The 17120-nt window shown below is 43.4% G+C and overlaps 1 protein-coding gene across 1 annotated transcript in view; it reads left to right on the top strand.

The window, feature by feature from the left end:
- The window catches only part of GAD2 (glutamate decarboxylase 2), a 69770-nt gene that overhangs the window by 17438 nt on the left and 35212 nt on the right, over positions 1 to 17120 (top strand). Inside the window, exon 8 of the mRNA XM_049705596.1 lies at positions 7698 to 7777. Within this exon, the coding sequence (XP_049561553.1) occupies positions 7698 to 7777 (80 nt within the window). The remainder of the gene's footprint in view (positions 1 to 7697; positions 7778 to 17120) is intronic.

Genomic DNA, 17120 nt, shown 5'->3' with positions numbered 1-17120 from the left:
GATAATACAGTACCTGGCCTTTAGTAAACACTCCGCAAATGGCAGCTAACACTGCCCTTGTAACCAGCCACCCACTGGTGTCCCGATGGGTAGAGAGCTGAACGTCTCCAGGAGGCAGGATGAAGGCGTATTTGGGGCCAGTTATTTTCTTAAGATGGATAATGGCCCCTCTCTCAAAATACGAAGCAATGCCCAAGGAGTCACAGCTGTGGGAGGGTTTGGATTCTCTATTGTTACCTGTATGATTTTGAGATTTTTTTACATGCTCCAATATGGCGTATGTTTATTTTAAGACATAAAGTGAATTAACATGTAATTTAATTTTGTTTAATTCATTAACAAAATTCTGCTCAAGGTACCCAGAGAGACCTGAGGATGGCATCACATTAGGTGTGAGGCTGGAGGATTGGAAGGGCCACAACTTTGTGAGCATCTGTTGATGCTGGGCGACCTGTACATCCTTCCCATGCAGTAGCTACACTTCTCACACCAACAGGAGAGGGATTCATCCTTGCAGCTGAGCAAACAGTGGTTCAGAATGAGAGAATAACTTGACTAACTAGAGCCAGGTCATTTTATCTCAAATGACCTCTTGCTTTTTAAAAAAAAAATTTTTAATTGAAGTATAGTTGATTTACAATGTTGTGTTAATTTCTGCTCTACAGCAAAGCGATTCCATCATATATATAATCTTCATCATATTCTTTCCCATTATGGTTTATCACAGGATATTGAATATAGTTCCCTGTGCTATACAGTAGGACCTTGTTGTTTATCCATTCTCTATGTAATAGTTTGCATCTGCTAATTCCTAAGTCCCAATCCATCCCTCCCCACCTTCCCCTCCTTGGTAACCACAAATCTGTTCTCTGTCTGTGAGTCTGTTTCTGTGTCATAGATAAGTTCATTTGTGTCATATTTTAGATTCCACATATAGGTGATACCATACGGTATCTGTCTTTCTCCGTCTGACTTACTTCACTTAGTGTGATAATCTCTAGGTCCATCCATGTTGCTGCAGGTGGCATTATTTCATTTTTTTTTAATGGCTAATGTTCCATTGTTTTTATGTACCACATCTTCTTTATTCATTCATCTGTTGATGGACATTTAGGTTGTTTCCATGCCAAATGACCTCTTTCCACTACACATGTTCATTTCACTCTTCTCAGGATCCTAAAATCATAGAAATAATTGCTTTCATGTGACTGCATACATGCTTAGTGCTGGTGTTCATGTTTGTCACCACACATGCCCGTTGGGTCTCCTTAATCCTGGTGCACACCATTCCTTTCTTTTAAAATATACTTAGGGCACAAACTCACACTGGGGTAACTTTAAACTATAGCTTTGAGGGAAAGTAATAAGGTAGCAACTTAACAGAAATGCCTTGTGTGCAGATCCACATCACCTCTGACTCACATGGAGTCTTTAAGAATGTGGCGGGCAATCCCCTGCCCTCCAAGTCATGATCATTAACAATGAATGAGGCGGTCTCCCGGAGTACAAGCTTCTCTGTACATCAGATGCTTTCCAAAGCAGGGTGCCCTTTTAGACCATTTGATGAGCAGAAGCCAGAACAAGAGCTACCAGCTTCTCTGAGACAGTATAGGAGGCAAACTAGGAGGTGCCGGGAAGGGGTGTGGAGAAATAGGAGGACAGGGAAAGACTATTGGTCCCGTCATCGATGATGGGGGAGGGGGCTCCAGGGTATGGGGAGAGGTCAAAGGAGCAGATTCCAGCTCTTTCATAGGTTGGACTTCAAGATTTCCTTGCTGGGCATCCATGATGTGTAACGATGCGTAATCCATCCGCCTGTGTTCTGTGTTCCTACACACACGTGCCACTCACTCCACCCACAAAGGGAAAGTCTGTTGGTACGAAAGGATCAAATCCAAGGATGATCGATAGACCTTAGAGCTAAGAGGTAAAGGTTTGATGGACTGTCAGAGAGTTAGGAGCTGAGTATTCCAGCCTAGTGTGTCCTTTTTCTTTGTTTGAAGTCTTTGGGTTGCTTCTTTTTCTTTCCCCCAAGCAGCTCGTCTGGTTAGAAGGGCCTACAACTGCTTCCTGCTTGGGAAGGACCCCATGGGAGGCTGTCTGGGGTGGGTGCCAAGAAGACCTCTGGACATGCTTTTATTTTATTTTATTTTTGTTTCAACTATTACCCTTTATTATAATTATTACTATCATAAGTGACTATGCAAATATCCATAGAACAATTTCTTTTTAAAAAATTTTTATTGGAGTATAGTTGATTTACAGTCTTGTGTTAGTCTCAGGTGTACAGCAAAGTGAATCCGCTATACATATACATACAGCCACTTGGATGTGCTTTTAGAATAGGCCATAGATAAGAGGCACTGGGATCCATTTAGCCCACCATCATCTGGCCCCAATCACCAAAGCCACACGTCAACACTGCGGCCAGAGATTTACGGCAGCAAATAGTGGATATTTCCCTGAACTTGTTCTCTGCGCACATGGTCAAATTCAACAGATGCTTGTTACCTATTTCAACAAAGTCTTCGCCCTCGTGCAGCCTATCCTAGTAGGGGAAAGACAGTAGGCTAATAAATATCGACTCTCATGTCAGGTGGTGACAAGAGAGTGGCATGGTCATGGCCTACTTTGCGACATGGTCGTGAAAGGTGTCTGTGGAGGTGATGTATAGCAGAGACCTGCATCAAGTGAGGCAGGGAGCCACATGCATAGATGAGGGAAGGGTTTTCTAAGAAATGCAACAGCAAGTAAAAAGGTCCAGAGGCAAGAACAAATTTAGCAAAGCTCACAAAAGACCAGGAAGGCCACTACCACCAGGTAGAGAGCAAGAGGGGAGGGGACGAGGGAGAGGAGGTAGGGGCGACAGCTGGCTGCGGAGGGCTGTCTTGATCATCTTTGTGTCCCCGGAGCCTCGGACGCTTTCCCTGAAACCCTGCGGCCCACAAGGCAGCCGAAGCTGAGCCTCCGTTAAATATCTGGATGTGACCAACAATGGCTTGAAAGAATGAAGGCGGCTGTATAAAGTGCTTATCTCAATTGTAATGGAGGAGGAGAAACCGCATGGCAAGAGACCGAAATGCTTTGTCTCAGAGCTTTCTACCATTCCCCTTACTCTCCCACCATGCCTAAAGACAGGAGACATTTATTGTCCCCATTAAAGAAGAAAGATCCCTAGGCGTATTCTCCAGTCATGGGGATGGGTGGGATGGGCTCTCATTCTCACACCTTCTTACTCTGGATCATCTCATCCCACTCAAGCCCCAAAACTTGCTTCTTTTAAAATGACAATTATTCTATAACTGTAAAATCCCATGTTTAATTGCACCCAGTTAAATTATCAGCTGAATTATGTAGCCCATATCAACATTACTTATATTTTTTAAAAGATGGAGAAATTAATCTTCACCCTTGAGTTTTTCATTTAGTGTAAAATAAAAATCATACGGGTTTTAATGTCTGTTACCCTTGAATAGAAACATGATTTAGTCCTAAGTAACCACTAGATTCTATCAGGGGTCTATGGTTTTTTTTCCAGAATCAGGGTGGGGGGAGGGGGCTCTTCGTTAACTCATCCCCCAGCCATTCCATTGATGAACAACTGATCATTACAAGACCCCTGATGATTTGGGGATGCGACAGAATCCTTGTAGCTTCCAATTTGTGTTCATGGTTTTACCTTCTGAAGTCACCCGGCGCGTCTACCCCCATCCTGGCACAGCCCTTCAGATGTGAACCCGCCATGCCACGTGTCCCTAACGCCCTCTGCTTGTGACCAAGCATCCTCTGAGCTCTCTCTAGATACCTGGTTCCCAGGGTCCTCAGCCTCCAGGACGCTGCCCTTGCTCTGATTTATCAACACGTGGTTCCATTAAACATGGTGCCAAGGAGTAAGAATGATTCTCCTCACATGTTCTCACCAGCACAGGGAGTCCTGCCACTTAAGCTGTCTTCACGTTTCTTCGTCACTCGGAAGTGTCTTTTTTTTCCCACTCAAGTGCCTTCTTTCTTGGTCCCTGGCTATTTATGGATAACATTTAGCTATTTCCCTGCTCCCTCTCCTGAAAACGTAAACAAACTCACTGTTTGATACCTAATTTTCTTTTTCACTCCTTTGTTCCCCATCTTGAAGCTTCCTGTTCCATCAAGTGTTTTTCCTTTAGATGTGCGGCATTTGGTATGGTGATCCATTATCCTAGGTAATTGCACCTCATTTGAGAATCCCCATTCTTCCTCATTAAAGGCCAGACAAGACTACTTCCTCGCATCGACCGGGTGCACCAGATCTCTTACTTACCCCCCGGGGGCCATTTAGCTGTTTAGTGCTGTCAAAAGTTCAGGAAGGAAAAAAACAGAAACAAAACCAGTGAATCACCGAAGTCATAATTAGTAAAAGTTTATGGTACACGTGTTACCAAATCCAAGCTCAGTCTGCTTGCTGCAGGACAGGCCAATAATTGGGAGACGAGGTGTTGAGGCAAGGAATGGTGACTTCATTCAGAAAGCCAGGTGTCTGAGAAGATGGCGGATTAGCAGCCCAGAATACCAACTTACTGGGGTCTGGATGCCAGTTTCTTTTATAGAACAGAGAGCGGGAGGGGGTGAGGAAGTAAAGTAAAAAGGCCATAAGTCTTGCAAAACATCTCCTGGCTTGGCCAGCATTGGGGAGGGGATGTGTTAATTTCTTCTTTTCTGTAGCCTTTCACAGGTGGGCAGGGTCAGAATGTCTCCCTGTGAGCTGAACAAAGGCGCTTTAGTTTAACATTCAGACAGAGGGGCAGGGTTCCTGAGGCAGGCCATTATGTATGCTTACAGTTATAGATAGCATCCTTTTATTGATTACAATAGCAAAAGCAACGAAAAGCAAAGGTTGAAGCAAAAGAAACAGATCCAACATGGAGTCAGATTTTGCTCTTCCCTGTTACACACATACCAAAAAGACAGTTTGCAAACCATGAGTGCTCCAACCAAAACGTGGAAGGAGACTCAGAGGTAGATTTTACAAAGCAGCTTATATAACGTGGAGGCAGTGACTGTTGATTCTTCTCAGTGATTGGTTGCAATAGAATTTTCTTAAATGAAAGGGAATTGGTTAGTGGTTCCCTCATATGAATCGGGGAGAACAATTTAAGTCTCACGATTTTCAGAGGCGTTAAGTGAGAAGTGACCCAGGTCAAGTGAGCCTCACTTGTCTTGCAAAATCAGCTAAATTAAGCTTTGCTTCTCTGACTAAACTGGTTTTGTCTGCTCAGGGAATATTCGAGTCTCCGTTTGTGTTTGATTTAACAGCGCTTACAAGCTCATTCACTGAGGGGCCTAATCTGGGTAGTGAATGCTTGCTCAGTGGGGCAGCTGGCACCTCGACTCTGTGCCCTCCTGGCAGAAACAGACTTAGTGCTGTTTTCCCCCTGAGCATCTTCTTTCAGGGGTGGTCCAGGGATCCAGTAACTATGTAAGAGAGAACACTTTTTTTTTTTTTTTTTGGTGGAGGAGTCATGTATCTTTCCAATTAAGCTTTCCTAGTTCCCAGGTATCTTCCTAAGGATTCTGCATGTTGTCTTCCTAAGGTTGTAAAATGAGACTAATCCTTTCCCATCTCTACTCTTAGCTACACGGGGCTTTTAGAGCTCCTCTGTTCAGTGCCTCATTTATTGGTTTATAGTATTGGCTGCTGTTATAAATGTGATTTCTTCTTGCTTACTAGCCACACCCCCTAGAAATATGCATGTTAACAGTTCCTAGGCTGCATATTTAAGAATTCAGAGGAGCCATTGACATATGTACACTATTGATACTATGTATAAAATAGAGAACTAATGAGAACCTACTGTAGAGCACAGGGAACTCAGTGCTCTGTGGTGACCTAAATGGGAAGGAAATCCAAAAAAGAGGGAATTTATGTATACATGTAGCTGATTCACTTTGCTGTACAGCAGAAACTCTCACAACATTGTAAAGCAACTATACTGCAATAAAAAATAATTTAAAAAAAGAAAAAGAATTCAGAGTCAAAAGCAGGCATTCGAGGAGAGTACACTCTGGAGCCATTTAAAATTCCAGTCAGCAGCCCTTTGGTGATGTAAATTGAGGAAGCAGCTCCCCTTTTGGAAAGCTTAATGATCTGTAGTTAATAGTAAGAGGCTGCTCACAGATGCAGTACAGCTGGGCGAGGTTAGCCCCTCTCCACTCTCCAGATTGCACAGTGATTACAGCCATCGAGATTCGGATTCTTCCCCGGAATCAATAACCAAAATCACAAACAAAGACAGGCCAGTGGTGGCCTGTCAGGGTGGCCTTTCCGCGGGCGCTGTTTGCCAAGCCAGTGACTGATGCCTCCTTCCTGATCACACCCTGGGCTGGACAGTCATCTCCACAACAGACAGCCCCTCCAATGAGTCTGGGGTGAAGAGTGCTGGATTTCAGGCCAGCTTCTCTTACTTGAGTGCACACGATTTCACTGAACTCGAGAGAAACTGAATGTAATCTCTGGGTAGGGAAATGTCAGTCTGGGAGCCATACAGTACACAGCTGCTGTCGCTGTGTTCTTATGCCTTGTACGTGAGATTGGCGTAGGTTACTGTGTGTTGGGGTAACAGGTTCTTGAATAATTTCCAGGGTCTTGTTATCTTCATGCAAAAGCCCAAGCGAATTCAACAACAACAAAAAACCAACCAACCCCCTTCAGAAAAGGGCAAAGAACTTGTATAGACATTTCTCCAAAGAAGATGTACAAATGGCCAATAAGCACATGAAAAGATGCACAACATCACTAACGATTAGAGAAATACAAAGCAAGATCATAATGAAGTAGCACCCCACACCCATTTGAATGACTGTTATCGAAAAACAGAAAACAACACCATTGACAAGGGTATGGAGAAACTGGAACAGTTGTGCACTGTGCGTGAGAAAGTAAAGTGGTGCAGCCTTATGGAAGAAAATAGAGCAGTTCCTCAAAAACAGAATTACCATATGATCCAGCAATTCCACTTCTGGGTATATATACCCAAAAGAATTGAAAGCGAGGCTCAGGGCTTCCCTGGTGGTGCAGTGGTTGGGAGTCCGCCTGCTGATGCAGGGGACACGGGTTTGTGCCCCGGTCCGGGAAGATCCCACATGCCGCGGAGCGGCTGGGCCCGTGAGCCGTGGCCGCTGAGCCTGTGCGTCCGGAGCCTGTGCTCCGCAATGGGAGAGGCCACAACAGTGAGAGGCCCGCGTATCACAAAAAAAAATAAAAAATAAAAAATAAATAAAATAAAATAAAAGCAAAGGCTCAAGGAGATATTTGTACATCCATGTTCATAGCAGCATTATTCACAATGGCCAAAAGGTAGAAGCAACCCAGGGGTCCGTTGATGCATGAATGAAAAAACAGATTGCTGTGTATACATAAAATGAATGTGATTGAGCATTAAGAAGGAAGGAAATTCCGAGACATGCTACAACATGGATGAACCTTGAGGACATTATGCTCGTGAAATAAGGCAGGCACAGAAAAATAATTATTGTGTGGTTCCACTTACATGAGGCACTAAAGTAGTCAGATTCATAGAGATAGAAAGTAGAATGGTAGTCACAGGGGCTGGGGAGGGAGGAATGGGGAGTTGTTGTTTAATGGATACAGAGTTTCAGTTTTGCAAGATGATCAAGACTTAAGCAGATAGATGGTAGTGATACAAATGTACTTTCTTTTTCAGAGCCATTTTTCTCTCAAGAAGGGAGCTGCAGCCTTGGGCATTGGAACAGACAGTGTGATTCTGATTAAATGTGATGAAAGGTGAGCATGAACCTGCAACCCTTGTCGGTTAGCAGTTTGCAAATTCTACACATGCATCTCAAAAGGACTAAAGTCCAAAAACAGGCAATGATTGTAGAACAGCAAACCTGCGTCCATCCCAGCTGCTGGCCTTTGCTGTTTCTTTTTCACTCTTGCTTGGAGTCCTGGGACATTGTTCCTCCATGCCGCTAACGCATTCACAGCCTTTGACTGAATCAGAACCTTTGTTAAATCAATCAAAATATTCTGGGGCTTCCCTGGTAGCGCAGTGGTTGAGAGTCCGCCTGCCGATGCAGGGGACGCGGGTTCGTGCCCCGGTCTGGGAAGATCCCACATGCCGCGGAGCGGCTGGGCCCGTGAGCCATGGCCGCTGAGCCTGCACGTCCGGAGCCTGTGCTCCGCCACGGGAGAGGCCACAACAGTGAGAGGCCCGCGTACCGCAAAAAAAAAAAACAAAAAAAAACCATTCTGCACCAAGAAGGTGCAGAAGGACGTTCGTCACCTGGGCACTTAAGCAACAACCAGCAGGTTGAGAACTGATTTATGGAGGTGTCATCATTCCAGGCACCATAGATCGTGTGAACTTGATGGAGTGATTACAGGAGGGGGGACAGTTTAGGGAGCAAGAGGTAAATAATGCCCCCAGCAACTCATCAGCTCAGTGCCTGAACCAAAGAGCTCTCTTAGGAAACATCCGTCTTAATTGGCACCCAAACGTTGTAGGTACTCTGGAAAAAGGTGGAGGGGAGGTTAAAATATTAATATAAGAAAATATATTTAGTCTTTAAAGGATGGAGTAAGAAATTCCACTAAATTAAAAGGATGCCACCCATTTCACCATTTATTTATTCATATATATTTATTAGACAGACATTTATGACTGCTCACCATGGCACTAGGCTCTAGAATAGCATAAGGTGTAATCCCAGTTCCCTGACCGTGTATGGCCTAAGTGGGGAGATGTAGTAACGTCAGAAGGATGGCAGGCTCACCTGAGGTGGAGCAGGGGAGGTGAAGTGCTGGAACTGACAGGAATTACTGACTGGCCGGTGAGTGTGCAGGTTGAGAGGTGAGTCGAGGGGGAACGCCAGGCTTCGGGGCTCACCAGCTAAGCCCTCGCGGTGCTATTCTACGAGGCAGAGAGCCCCGCCGAAGTGAAAAGTTTAGATGTGGAGCTGCCGAGTGTGAAGAGCTTATGAGAGGAGACGTCCAAGTGAGGGTGTCAGGTAGGCACCTGGGAATGGCAGCCTGGATGTCAGAAGGTGTACAGTGGGAGCCACGCAGAGTGGCCTGGGAAGGAGCTCGGGAGCATCCCCATTTCGGGGACAGGCAGAGTCAGAGGGGCCCGCAGTGGAGACTGGGAAGCAACAGCCACAGTTGTTGGAGAAGAATCAGGACCCGGGGCCATGAGGGCCACGGGCGTGTTTCTAGAAGGAGTGGTTAACAGCAGCAAATGCCACCAGTAGATGAAACGAGGGTCAACAACTGCCCCTCAGCTTTCCTGATGAGAAGGGGGCTGGCGAGTCTGGCAGGAGCAGCTTCAGTAGAGGCGTGAGCGTGGAAGGCAGTTTGCAGGGGGTGGAAGGGTGAGGGGAGAGGAAACGGAGATGGAAGGCAGACGTTTCTAGAGGTGGAGCCGCGAAGGGTGGTGGTAGGGCAGAAGCTGGACGGAGAAGATGTCGAGTCCAGGATGGTTTTGGTTTGGTTGTTTTAAGGAAGGGAACTCAAGGTGTATCTAACTGTGCAATGAAGGGTCTGCTAGAGATGAAATGTGAATTATATGAAAAAAAAGGGATAAAGTAGCCAAGCTTTCATTTCCTTTGTGAGTTCCTTATTCTTCTGGCTAAAATTATGTAGGATCTTCCTCTCAAGAGCTCACAAGAAGTCTGAAATCATCTTACATTATAAAATGGGAAGGAGACAGAGGGGGAAGCAGGAGTGGTGATGGAAGGGCAGGGGCGAGGTTTAGGGAGGGCTGGCAGGGAGCGGAGGGGGCAGGGTTCCGGGCTATTGCTGCGCTGACCACCTGCTAATGGATTTCAGTCGGGAAACCCTCAGAGTTGGAAGGGTTCTTGGACATTTATTCATCCAGCCTTTTTTTTTTTTTTAACTTTGTATTTTTGTGAATAATTTCAAACAAAGAAAAATTACAAGGATAGTAACAGGAACTCTCATACACCCTCACCCAAATTCACCAATTGTTAACATTCTGACATATTTGCTTGATCACTCTTTCTCTCCATGTATGCAATTTAATATTACATGTTGAATGTAATGAAGATTACATGCATAAATTTTTTGTATATTATAGATATAAATTTTTTGGAACGTTTTGAGAATTCCTTGCAGACATGCCCTTTTTACCCCTTAATACTTCAATGAGTATTTTTTGATAACAGGGATATTCACGTACATAATCGCAGTCCAGTTATCAAAATCAGGAAATTTGACATTGACACAAGACTATTATTTAACCTATACACCCTATTCAAATGTCATCAATTGTCCCAATACTCTCCTTCGGAGCTATTTTTTTTCCCTGTCCAGGATCGCAGATTACACTTAGTTGTCATGCCTTTTTATTCCCCTTTAATCTGGAACATGTCCTCAGCCTTCCTTTGTTTTTCATGACATTGATATTTTGAAGAGTGTAAACCATTTATTTTGCAGAATATTTCTTAATTTGGCTTTGTCTGACGTTTCCTCATGGTTAGATTCAGGCGATGCATTTTGGGCAGGAATTCCAGGGAGGCGATGCCTGTCTTTCTCAAGTGCATCTGATCAGGAGTAATGTCCGCTTGCCTATTGGTTAAGGTGGTGCCTGCCAGGCCTCTCCACTGTAAAATGACTATTCTCTACTTTGCAGTTAATAAATATCTGTAGGGGATGCTTTAAGACCATATAAATATTGTGTTCCTCCGAAAACATTTGTTTAGTAGTTTAGCATCCATTGATGGTTCTTGCCTGAATTATTATTATGATGGTTGCAAAACAGTGATTTTCTAACTCCATCATTCCTTCTAAGTTTACTAGTTCCTTTCATTCTACTGTAAGGAAGAACTTTCCTTTCCCTTTTTCTCTCTCTCTCTCCATCTCTCTTTCTCTGTCTCTGTCTGTCTGTCAGTCTATCTGTATGTCTCTGTTATTTATTATCAGTATGGACTTACAGGTACTTTAAGAAAGTAATTCTCTCTAGCATTCTCTTCCATTCTCTTCGATTTCTCCATCGCTTGCTCCTTTAGGGTTCCCTTTCACTCACCTGAGTTACTAGTAAATTGCTGTTAAACCTTACAGAAAATAAGTCTGACCAAGATATGTGATGCCTGGTTGGCACACGGCTAGAAGAGTCACCAGCCTTCCTAGCTCCCTTGTAACACAAGAGTTCTGTTAGCTATTTTGATAACACTTTTATACCACAAAAATTAACTACTTATGCTTTTGTATACATTTTTAGTTCTTTCAACTTATCACTTAGCTTTGTCAATTACAGTTACATTTCCCTGCTCTCCTGAAGTACCAGACTTTGCCACACAATTGATGTAAACAATTGAAAGTATAAATAATCTGGGGTCATTATACTCTTTTATTAAATTAGCTGAGTTGTGGCCAGTGCCTGGAGGCAGTAGGGAAGCTAATTAACTTTCTGGTCCTCAGGGAGCTACTGAGAGCACTGTAATAAGATAGACTTCACCCTGAATCAATTATTATCGCTCAGGGCTGTGGGGAGCCCCCTGAGTGTCATATCTCCTATGGGTTTGGATGCAGAGAATTCAGAGATGCTAGCACTGTCTGTGCTTCATTACGTCCTATATCAGGAAGGATTCTAAAATAATAATAGCTGACACATATGGAGTGTTTTTCATACGCCAGGCACAGTCCTAAGCACTTTACACAGTTGCTCTAATTAATTCGTTTATGAGAGACACAGAAGTATGTTCCCTCACATTTCCCTGGTGCTGACATAGCCTGTGAAGAGTTTCCATATACACAGTCGTCTTAAACAGTGTGACGTGGTCTCCTTTCTCCATTTGACTCACGGTCTTGGCAGGGTGTGACAGCTCCAAGGTCACATAGCTGGGAAGTGAAGAATCAGAGGTTGGACTCAGAAGAGAACTCCAAGTGTTCAACAGTTAAGCATGGTCCCTTCTCTTTTTGTGTTTTCCATTTTTTTTCAAGTTGTGGTAAAATACACATAAAATTTACCCTCTTAACCGTTTTTAAGGGTACAGGTCAGCGATGTGAACTACGTTCACATTGTTGTGCTACCATCACCGCTTTCTATCTCCGAAACTCTTTGCATCTCGGCAAACTGAAAGTCTATACCCATTAAAAACTCTCCGCCCCGCTTCCCCCCGGCCCCTGGCAACCGCCATTCTACTTTCTGTGTCTATGAATCTGACCGCTCTCGGCACCTCACTCCTTTTTGTCTTTTTGTGATTAACTTGCTTCACTCAGCACAATGAATGCCTCGAGGTTCATCGTGTTGTAGCAAATGTCAGAATTTCCTTCTTTCTTATGGCTGATTCCTCTGTTGAAGGACACTTTAGGTTGTTTCCTAATCTTGTCCATTGTGAATAACGCTGGAATTCACACGGGAGTACAGATACCCCTTTGAAATATTGATTTCATTTCCTTTGGATAATTACCAAGGAGTGGGATTCATAGATCACATTGTATTTCTACTTTTAATTTTCGAGGAACCTCCAACCATACTGTTTCCGTTGTGGCTGTATTAATTTACATTCCCCCCAAGAGTGTACAGAGGTTTCCTTTTCTCTACAAACTTACCAACATTTCTTTTTTCTTGTCTTTTTGACAATAGCCATCCTAACGAACTGTTAGGATGTAACTAATAGTAACATGTAACTGCATGAGTTAGCATACAGTATTTGTCTTTCTCTTTCTGACTTACTTCACTCTGTATGACAGACTCTAGGTCCATCCACCTCACTACACATAACTCAATTTCGTTTCTTTTTATGGTTGAGTAATATTCCATTGTTTATATGGCCACATCTTCTTTATCCATTCATCTGTCGATGGACGCTTAGGTTGCTTTCATGTCCTGGCAAGTAAATAGTGCTGCAATGAACATTGTAGTATGTTCTCTTCTTTTACTCTTTTTGAATTATGGTTTTCTCAGGGTATATGCCCAGTAGTGGGATTGCTGGGTCATATGGTAGTTCTATTTGTAGTTTTTAAGGAACTTCCATACTGTTCTCCATAGTGGCTGTATCAATTTCCATTCCCACCAACAGTGCAAGAGGGTTCCCTTTTCTCCACACCCTCTGCAGCATTTATTGTTTGTAGATTTTTTTTTTTTTTGCGGTACGCGGGCCTCTCACTGTGTGGCCTCTCCCGTTGCGGAGCATAGGCTCTGGACGCGCGGGCTCAGCAGCCATGGCTTACAGGCCTAGCCGCTCTGCGGCATGTGGGATCTTCCCAGACTGGGGCACAAACCCGTGTCCCCTGCATCGGCAGGTGGACTCTCCACCACTGTACCACCAGGGAAGCCTTGTTTGTAGATTTTTTGATGATGGCCATTCTGACCATGTGAGGTGAGAGGAGATATCTCATTGTAGTTTTGATTTGCATTTCTCTAATGATTAGTGATGTTGAGCATCCTTTCATGTGTTTGTTGGCAGTCTGTATATCTTCTTTGGAGAAATGTCTGTTTAGGTCTTCTGCCCATTTTTGGATTGGGTTATTTATTTTTTGTTATTGAGCTGCTTATAAAGTTTGGAGATTAATCCTTTGTCAGTTGCTTCATTTACAAATATTTTCTCCCATTCTGAGGGTAGTCTTTTCATCTTGTTTATGGTTTCCTTTGCTGTGCAAAAGCTTTTAAGTTTCATTAGGTCCCATTTGTTTATTTTTGTTTTTATTTCCATTTCTCTAGGAGGTGGGTCAAAAAGGATCTTGTTGTGATTTATGTCATAGAGTGTTCTGCCTATCTTTTCCTCTAAGAGTTTTATAGTGTCTGGCCTTACATTTAGGTCTTTAATCCATTTCGAGTTTATTTTTGCGTATGGTGTTAGGGAATGTTCTAATTTCATTCTTTTACATGTAGCTGTCCAGTTTTCCCAGCACCACTATTGAAGAGGCCATCTTTTCTCCAATGTATATTCCTGCCTCCTTTATCAAAGATACGGTGACCATATGTGCGTGGGTTTATCTCTGGGCTTTCTATCCTGTTCCATTGATCTATATTTCTGTTTTTGTGCCAGTACCATATTGTCTTGATTACTGTAGCTTTGTAGTATAGTCTGAAGTCAGGGAGTCTAATTCCTCCAGGTCTGTTTTTCTTTCTCAAGATTGCTTTGGCTATTCGGGGTCTTTTGTGTTACCATACAAATTGTAAAATTTTTTGTTCTAGTTCTGTGAAAAATGCCAGTGGTAGTTTGATAGGGATTGCATTGAATCTGTAGATTGCTTTGGGTAGTAGAGTCATTTTCACAATGTTGATTCTTCCAATCCAAGAACATGGTATATCTCTCCCTCTGTATCATCTTTAATTTCTTTCATCAGTGTCTTATAGTTTTCTGCATACAGATCTTTTGTCTCCTTAGGTAGGTTTATTCCTAGGTACTTTATTCTTTTTGTTGCAGTGTTCTTTTTGTTGCAGTGGTAAATGGGAGTGTTTCCTTAATTTCTCTTTCAGATTTTTCAACATTAGTGTATAGGTATGCAAGAGATGTCTGTGCATTAATCTTGTATCCTGCTACTTTACCAAATTCTTTGATTAGCTCTAGTAGTGTTCTGGTGGCATCTTTAGGATTCTCTATGAATAGTATCATGTCATCTGCAACGAGTGATGGTTTTACTTCTTCTTTTCCGATTTGGATTCCTTTTATTTCTTTTTCTTCTCTGATTGCTGTGGCTAAAACTTCCAAAACTATGTTGAATAATAGTCGTGAGAGCGGGTAACCTGGCAGCGGCAGGCTGCACAGGCTCCCGGGAGGTGAGGTGTGGATAGTGACCTGTGCTTGCACACAGGCTTCTTGGTGGCTGCACCAGCAGCCTTAGCGTCTCATGCCCATCTCTGGTGTCCACGCTGATAGCTGTGGCTCACGCCCATCTCTGGAGCTCGTTTAGGCGGTGCTCTGAATCCCCTCTCCTCGCACACCCCGAAACAATGGTCTCTTGCCTCTTAGGCAGGTCCAGACTTTTTCCTGGACTCCCCCCTGGCTAGCTGTGGTGCACTAGCCCCCTTCAGGGTGTGTTCACGCTGCCAACCCTAGTCCTCTCCCTGGGGTCTGACCTCCAAAGCCCGAGCCTCAGCTCCCAGCCCCGCCTGCCCCGGCAGGTGAGCAGACAAGCCTCTTGGGCTGGTGAGTGCAGGTCGGCACCGATCCTCTGTGCGGGAATCTCTCCGCTTTGCCCTCCGCACCCCTGTTGCTGTGCTCTCCTCCGTGGCTCCGAAGCTTACCCCCTCCGCCACCCACAGTCTCCGCCCGCGAAGGGGCTTCCTAGTGTGTGGAAACCTTTCCTCCTTCACAGCTCCCTCCCTGAGGGGCAGGTCCCGTCCCTATTCTTTTGTCTCTGTTTTTCCTTTTTTCTTTTGCCCTACCCAGGTACGTGGGGAGTTTCTTGCCTTTTGGGAAGTCTGAGGTCTTCTGCCAGCATTCAGTAGGTGTTCTGTAGGAGTTGCTCCACAGGTAGATGCATTTTTGATTTATCTGTGGGGAGGAAGGTGATCTCCGCGTCTTACTCCTCTGCCATCTTGAAGGTCCCCCTCATCTTCTCCATTCTTAGCACATGTTAATATTCATGTCTTCAATTTTTTTTCACCCAGTTGTACCTTAGAATTATTTTTCTAGGTTCCCATTTCTTTAAAATTCCTAAAGCTCTACATAGAATTATTTTGTAATATTAAAATATCTTTATAACCTTCTTTCTCATTTCAAATGTTACATTTTCTCTCTTTTTTATTAGACTAATCAGATATTTGTATATTCATTCATCTTTTCAATGTATGAGCTTTTGAATTTATTAATTTGGTTTACTTTATAAAGTTTCTAAATCACTGAAAAAACTTGTCTCATCCTTTCTGCCTACATTGTTTGTTGTTATTTTCCTAGCTTCCTGAATGAAATATGTTTAGTTATTTTTAATTCCCTGTTTAGTTATTTTTAATTTCAAAAGCATGTCAGGCTAAACATTTTCCTCTGAGAATGATTTAGGGTGCTTCTCATATTTTTATATGCCCTATTCCCATGTCATTAATTTTTAATGTTCTGGAAGTGCAGTTTTGATTTCCTCTTTGACTCGAAAGTTATTTAGAATAGCCAAGCATGGTTTCTTACGTGGTAAATTGAACTTCTATTTTTTTTTTTTGGCCACACCACAAGGTACATGGGATCTTAGTTCCCTGACCAGGGATCGAACCTGCGCCCCCTGCACTGGAAGCGCAGAGTCTTAACCACTGGACCGCCAGGGAAGTCCTTTGAACTTCTTATCATGATCCTTTTCTTCTCTGTACCAACATGTCCAGGGAAGAGGAATGGCAGTTTGGGGAGGAGGAGGGGTGATGAGAGACCACCAGCATCCCTTCCTTCCTGCCCACACAGTTTCCCTCGTCATCTACCTCCCTCTCAGCCCCAATGTTAATTCCTAGTGGCAGCGATAAGGTTTCATATTTTCATATGAAAATAACTCTTTACTACATCATGGTTGGGGTCCTCAGTTGCCCATCACTCTAGGGAGTAAGTATAAGTCAGTGCTTTTGGAAAATGTAAAATTTTTTTTGTATAGTTGATTAACCATGATGTGTTAGTTTCAGGTGTACAGCAGAGTGATTCAGTTATACATATACATGTATCTATCCTTTTTCAAATTCTTTTAATTACTAGAATTAGACACAAAAATCACCAAAAACATCCTGTTCCCATATCCTGACCATAATGCCAAGGGATCCCATTGTGCATATTAGAAGACAAATCTTAAAGGAGAAAAATACAGTTCATTATTATAACGTTCTTTTCCCGAATCAAACTCTATTTTAAAGGGACCAAGGAAGTTCACTGTTTATAATTATGGTAAAATTTTTTTGGCGAAGGGCTTGGTTTTGTAATGCCAGTACTTCCTGAATGATCTGTTTTGACCGCTGTTTATTATTTTATCTTACGAGCCCTTCCTAGGATAAGTTATCACGTGGGTAGCAGCCGTGTGGACACACATGGAGCTCTTTTCCCCAAGGTGGTCCCCGAGAATGCTTTACCGTATAATTCCTGCAACACTTTTTTTCCAAGTCAATCCACGCAAATTGTCAAGTCACCACACAGTCCAGGCAATTTGAAAATTCACTTCAGTCCATGAATTCCCCTTGCTTAATCTACATGAC

The sequence above is a fragment of the Orcinus orca genome, chromosome 2 (assembly GCF_937001465.1).
Source record: "Orcinus orca chromosome 2, mOrcOrc1.1, whole genome shotgun sequence".
Taxonomy (NCBI): Eukaryota; Metazoa; Chordata; class Mammalia; order Artiodactyla; family Delphinidae; genus Orcinus; species Orcinus orca.
Note: the sequence above shows the minus strand (reverse complement) of the source record. Positions and strands in the feature narration are given on the sequence as shown.